Below are 7,184 nucleotides of genomic sequence, written 5' to 3' on the forward strand. Positions count from 1 at the left end.
TATTTATTAAACTCTGAACATCAGTTTCATTTGCAGTGAAATGACAACTGAAATCAGATCATCACAGTTTATTCATTGTACATTTAATTAAACAAAACTCAAAGGTTCATTTCTTTAGTTTTACTTCTACCAAGCTGTAAATCATGCAGTGATGGGGCCTATTTTGTAGGCTGAATAGTTTTCATGACAGGTAAACTGAATATCTTGTGTAAAATCAATGGAGTGCCCCTTTTAGGCAGACTAAACCAAATAGAAAACAGGGAAAACTTGCATTACTGACAATGCTCAGTGCAAGGTTAACATGTCACTGGCTACAGACATAAAAAAGGTACAGAAATATACAAAGATTTACCTAGTTGTACAAAAACAAACTAAGTCTGAAAAAGTCAAGGAAAAATAAAAGACATCATGATAAAAAGATACAAACTGGTAAAATAAGGTAGTTCAAGGCCTCGTCTTGTTGTTTGACCTCTGCAGTAATGCAGAATGTTTATTTGGGTTGTCTTATTCTCACTGACAATCCAGCTCGAATGATTTTTGCACATATATTAAGATGTGAAAAAACAGGTTCTGTGAAAGTTTATTCAATGATACGTAGAGGTGTTTTCTTGTCAAAGTAAAAAAAAAAAAGATAGTATTCCTTGATCATGATTGAACTGCACTCTGACCTTTTTTGAAAATGGATTTTCAGATATGAAATGTATGTGTTTCTCTGTAGGAAGATCATACAAAGGTCTTGAAAATGTACCATACAGGTAAATGCCCCAGACCTTTTCAGATATTTGATGCTTGATTCTAGCAGTCACACCAACAGCCCAATAATCCCTCAGCTCCACATCCCAGCTGTGTTTCCCAGAGCTAAAGCCTTCATATCCAAGAACAATCAAGTCGGATTGTCCCTCTGGGTTGTAAGGGAGCTGCTGAGCCTTCATTCTGGATGTCAAATGAGTCAAATTCTTTGATAGAGTAAAAGGTTTGCCACTTTTATTTGGGTCCAGAGTTAAAGGACCCTGCCACCATTGGCTTTTTGAACAGTATTTTGTAATTCTTTGTCTTTTTTGTGTTATTTGAGGCTTTTGCAGGTTGGTGTGTGTTGTTGATTGCATTTATTTACTGCTGGCTGTAAAACAAATTGCTCCTTGGGGAAATAAAGATTAACTTGACCTTACCTTGACCTTGATCTTACCTTGACAGGAGCTGAATGGAAAAAAAATGAGAATGCTTTTACTGAATAAGTAATTTACCAGTAATTAAACAACAGATTTTAGTGTCAAAATATGGCAAGGTGGAAACAGCAATACATTACTCACTGTACTGTATTATATTCCTCATCTTCCTCCAGACTGTGAACTGCAGGTTCTCCAGGTGTTTGGCCTCATCGATCAGGGCTCCTGATGGAGTCTCTGGTTCTGGCAGGTTGCACTGGGATCTGAAAAAATATTAGGTAGCCAAGGATCACCAGTGAAATATTCTGAAACACTATACTGATAGCATTTATGTTTGGAGCAATGCAGTGCAATGATTTTCTATAATGAGATAGAAAATCATTCAATCTAAGGAAGAAATAAATGAATGATAAAGTGCCCTCTAAGGTGCCCACACCAAGGAGAAAACATACAAAAGTTCTGTGATGACTGTCTAGTTATATGTAAATCAGGATGAAAATGCCCTATAGAGGGCCTCTATATGTGACAATTTGGATTGAAGTGCCCTCATGGTGCCCTTTCAGTGGAAGAAAATGTGATTGTGCCCTGTAAAAAAACCCCAAAATGAGAAAATATGATGTGCTCTTTAAAAGAAGAGGATGTAATGCAGTGCCCTATGATGCTGTTGTAGGATGGAAGGATGCACTATATGGGAGAAAAACATTGTGAAGTGGGGGCCATCGATAATGACTAACACCAATGTATCAGGTGCCCTTTATATTTTTTCGCCCCTGCCTCTGAGACAGCCTGAGTCTGCCACTGGTCTAATATGTCTTCAGAAGTGTACATGAAGCCACTTACCGCTCCATAGAGGATTTGGCATTCTATTAAATGAAGAGAAAACACAATAACAAATCAATACATCAAATTATGCCATATGTTTAATATTTACATCTGGATATCGATTGACACAAGTGATCACTAATTACCAGCATTAATGAGATGTCTTCTTCTTTCATTTCTTGTTCCATGGTTTTGATTTTGTCTGAGAGTGAGGAGGACTCTGCAGTCAGATTTACAATCCTGATCCTCATTGCCTCACTCTTGAGTGTCGCCTCTTTCCTCACAGCATCAATCCTTGCAGCCTCTTCTGCCCGCAGGAACTGGTACAGCTTTTGAAACTCCCCTTTTATCGCCTCCTCAGTCTGCTGGGCTTGGAGCTGAGGAGAGACACTTTTCTGACTAAAGCAGACTACATGATATGTTGCTGGCTATCGCTGTAAACATCATGTTTGTGACTTACTGTGATGTGGCTGGCCATTTTATCACACTCAAGTTTTTCTGCTTTGAATGACCTCTGTTTGCTTTTTAAATTCATCAGCTGAACCTTCAGTTTGGTCTATAAGAATAACAAGAACAAGAATGATCATTTCTAAAATTAGTATAAAAAACTACCAAACCCAGGACCTCTCTCTGTTGCTATAGTAAACTACATTGCTTACCCTATGGTCTTGTGCTGCTTCATTGATGGGGATGCAGTTATGTGTCTTATGTTTTTTTGCATCCCTACAAATCACACAGATGAGCTCTTGATCATCTTGACAGAAGAGCTTGAGTTTCTCATTGTGCAGACTGCAGAACTCTTTGGATCCTGTCGTAGCTCTCTGACTCCTCTCTTGTCTCAGGGTGTCAGAAAGATTTCTCAGTGCCAGATTAGGTGGAGGCTGAGCCATTGAAAATATTTCCTTACAGACCGGGCACGTCTGGACTTTACTTTGTCTCCACCACTCCTGAAGACAGTGCTTACAGAAGCTGTGACCACACAACAAGACTACAGGATCCTTAAATATGTCACAGCACACAGGACAGGAGCAGTCCACTTCAGACGGTGATTCATTGGCAGCCATTCTGTCGTTGTTTTCCGTAGTTGTCTTTTAATGCTTGACTCTGACAGACAACTTACTTTCACTTTCAATTTCACAGATTGACTCGTTTTTGCTCAGACAGCGCTCACTTTCAGTAATTTAGTCGCGGTTTTATCAATAAACACCCTTGAAATGTCAGTATAAACACATACATACGCACCGCTGGACTGTCTTCCCTTTTTACTTCTATTTTTAGGAGATTAACACGAGCAGTTTTTGGGAGTGACTTTGCTGTCACTTCTTCCTGCTTTCTGTGTGAAAAAGGAGGAGCTTTTCCTTTTTTCTTTACCTCTGAAGGTTCGCCCTACCCTGTGTTGCACATTCATCTGACCAAAGGATAAGGAAAGAAATATTCCTGTTCATCAGATTTTTTCCTGTTTAGTCCTCAGTACTTTTGCTCAGATGTTTTGGCATGGTGAGTAAAAAATTTAAAAAAAGACTAGACTAATAGAACAGTAGTATTAACCCATACTCAAGAACAAATTGTGCTTTCACCAGTAGACTTTGCAGACATCACAGTTTTAAGGGAAGAGTAACCTGAAGCTGAAAAGAGCAGACACACATCACTTTTAGTGGGTAATGCTTTAGATTACAGCCTGCAGCGTTTTAGGCACTAAAAGTAAAGTGAGAATGCTTCCAAAAATATTGCTATAAATTGTTTTAATTTATCAATTAACTTCTTACAAAGTTGAGTAAACAGCAGAAACCTAAATGAAATCAATATTTGCTGTGAGCAGCTTTACCTTTAAAACAGCACCAGTTCTCCTCGAACAGTTTTTCATGGTAACTTGCAGGTAGGTTGTTGTAACCATCCTGGAGAAAGAATGTTCTTCTGTGGATTTATTATTTAGGCTATCTCAAGTGCTTCTTCATGAAATCTCAGAGTGACTCCATGATGTTGAGATCAGGGCTCTGTGGGGACCATACCATCTGTTCTTTATGACACTAGCTGTATGGTTGGGGTCATTGTCATGTCGTGAATATTTTTGGGACCGATCAGACACCTCCGTGATGGTATTGCATAATGGATAAGAATCTAAACATCTAGGGTGCCTAAAACTTTTACACAGTACTGTATGTCAGTACAAGGGAACAAGATATGAAGTTATGGAATAAGGGGCTAACAAGTCAAGAACTTACAAAGAATTTATACTCTAGTTATTTTTAACTACTGGGTACCTATTCTATTATTACATGGTACAGTTTGACCATAAAACTGAACAAAAATCTGGATGTTTCAGGGAAGATGGAGTGATGACTTCTGCAGCACTTAATAAATCTGATGTAATTTTATTTCAAAATGACCTTATTACAAACCAACAGACATTGTTCTTTTATCAATTTGGGGTACTTAAAATAACTATAGGTTTCATCAGTGTGTTTACCTTGGAACAAAGGTCAAGGAGACAGTGTATTATCATGGATACTGTCAGTCTCTGAAGATTGTCTCAGCTGTTATTCACCTCACCAACAATCTTCATTACTGGATGCTGGCTCCTGGCCTCGTTGGACAGATCGGTGGACAGAATTCACCCATCTTAGATGTCACTCATTTGTGTTTCGGTGTAAACACTTTGACAAGTTGTTAAAACGTTGAAAGTCTTCTCTCTGGCAATTGTGTTTGACCTGCATTACAGCTCCTCAATGTGCAAGCTTACCTTTTTTCAGCTCTGTGTACGGCCTCCTTTCATCCCAGGAAATAAAAATAGATATAGCAAGATAAAGCATATGAATCACAACGCACATGTATGGTTCATATGCTCTTCTGACAGCAAACTGTGTAGTTAATTTAGTTTGTTCTTCCATGTTTTGAGGCAAGTAACATTGAAACAACCTGTTCTCACATTGTTCTCTGTAGTTACAGACTAAGTTGTATATATGCAGTGGTAGTTCCCCACTTGTTACATGTAGTTACAGGGCAAGTACAGGGTATGCAGGCTGTAATCTTAAGTGTACATTGTATGCCTTCTATCATATTAAAAACATCCTTAACTTAAAACCTTTATGTAACATACATAAATAAATTAGAAACCTCGAGGAACAAATAGCATTGAATTCTTTATTTCTTGCATTGCTTCCTCATTTTGTTCTGTTTCATCTTCTACTCCTGATGAAGATGACAGTGTTGAGGTTGAGATGAGGGGAAAGAAGCTGGTGCACCATGGCGATATGTTGACCCTATAGAGAAAAACTGTTAGTGTCACTTTCTTAACTGTAATTTATAGTCTAAGATATCTGGATTTCTGACGGTTATGATGTCTCCCACTTGGTGAGAAGCCATAATAATCAAACTGTTGGCCACACTGGCACAAAGCTATCATCTCTGGCATTCTAGATGTGAATAAATACAATATTAATGGGCTACATAAGGCTATACAGGCAATATAGCTAACTAAAATTAGCGTCTTGTTTCTAGTTTGTCAACAAAGCATTACAAATGTGTGTCACAATAATAATGTAAAGCTTGAGGTTAATTTCCAATTATATGCTGGGACAAGCTTGCAACAACAGCAGTCATCTAGTAATAAGGCATGAAGTCAGAAGCATGAATGATTTTTCTTTTTATTTTATTTTACTGACAAAGCCTAAATGCAGCATAGGGCATGTTAAATATGTTGCTAATTTCCAGCAAAGTCACCACAAGTTAATATAAGTTCCAATGAGGATGTGTTGAGAGTTTTAACCAGTGCAGTAGAGGATTAGCTTGGTGTAGGTTGCAATGTGAATAAAATCACTTGAGCATGTTTCAGTTTCTGTAAGACACAAACACACAATTCTCATACTGTATTACATGTAATGCTAATGACATAGTAAATTCTGTTAGAGCAATCATTAGTGTTAGCCTTTGACTGATGGTGTTAGCTTGAAAAACTGCAAGCTTTGCTCTTTCAGCTGGGCGCACAGTGTTAGCTTGGATGTGAATGTTCAGTAGCTAACAAATGCTTGTCAAGCTAACACTCCTACATCACCTTTCATTTGTTCAGTTAAATCTACATTTGACATGAGCCACAAACAGACGGCTCTGTGCCAGTAAATATATTCAGATTATTACCCACCATATGTTTGCTGTTAAGTAGGTTAGCATGTTTGTTTGTAATATGTTGGTCATTTTGAAATAAAATCACATAAGATTTATTAAGTGCTGCAGAAGACATCACTCCAATTCTCTGAAACGTCCAGATTTTTGCTCTTGTAATAATAGAATAGGTTCCCGTTAGTTAAAAATAGCTACAGTATAAATTCTTTGTAAGTTCCTGAATTGTTAGCCCCTTATTCCATAACCTCACATCTTGTTCCCTACCTACATATAGGTTTTGGTACATACTGTACTGGTACACTTTAAATACAAAAGATTACACCATAACTACCAAGCAATTACGCTGTAAATTGTGTAATCTAAAGGGTTACTGAATATTTTAATCCAATGATACAACCACACAGATTTTAAAGAAATTGTACTTGTACTGTAAATTCAGAATGTGGCAACATCCCAAAGATGTCCAACAGGGCAACAAACATGAGTGGTGAGGCAATCAGACAGGCTCTAAACAAGTTGGCAGTTTAGCCACACAACTCCAGTCAGTTAATCTACTAACATGTTTACTGCTGGTTGCACACTCATCACTGGACTGATGTTGTGCAGTTAGGATGATAGTTTTGAGGATCACTCTCATACTGTGCAATTACAGATTTTGTAGGCTGCTCACCTTTCTTTACATAATCTAGAAAATATTTGCCACACAGCTGTAAAGTGCTGTTTTAGAATAAAAAAGTAATTGGAAGAAACCGTTGCTGCTGAGATGTTTATCCAGTTAAATGCAATAAGTAAGGAATAATCAATGAGTAGGTGTGCGTTAAGCTTCTTCTGCTCCGCATCGGGTGGTTCTTCGCCTCCATGTCGTGCCTTAAAACCTCTTAATGCACACCTACAAGTTGATTATCCCGCTTATACCATGGTCATTTGCCAACGATATAAAATAAAAGCATTCTCAAATTTTTGGTGAAAGTTGCATTCAAAATCAAAAGGTTACAAAGCTTACTGTTGTCATGACAACTTGCCACACTGTACTCACCGCCAGCCTGAACCGAGGCTTAAAATTTACGTAAGGTGTCA

General features: G+C 37.9%; 1 protein-coding gene across 1 annotated transcript; it reads right to left on the reverse strand.

Moving 5' to 3' along the window:
• Nucleotides 1-116: 116 nt before the first annotated feature.
• LOC137169812 (E3 ubiquitin-protein ligase TRIM35-like) lies at nt 117-3,330 on the reverse strand. Its single transcript, XM_067573188.1, has 6 exons — nt 2,648-3,330; nt 2,449-2,544; nt 2,135-2,365; nt 2,007-2,029; nt 1,311-1,429; nt 117-1,197 (listed from the first exon to the last, which is right to left on the reverse strand). Exons 1-6 carry the CDS (start codon nt 3,050-3,052, stop codon nt 1,166-1,168), a joined length of 906 nt encoding a protein of 301 aa, XP_067429289.1. The 5' UTR covers nt 3,053-3,330; the 3' UTR covers nt 117-1,165.
• Nucleotides 3,331-7,184: the final 3,854 nt, after the last annotated feature.

This window comes from Thunnus thynnus, chromosome 18, assembly GCF_963924715.1.
Source record: "Thunnus thynnus chromosome 18, fThuThy2.1, whole genome shotgun sequence".
Lineage (NCBI taxonomy): Eukaryota > Metazoa > Chordata > Actinopteri > Scombriformes > Scombridae > Thunnus > Thunnus thynnus.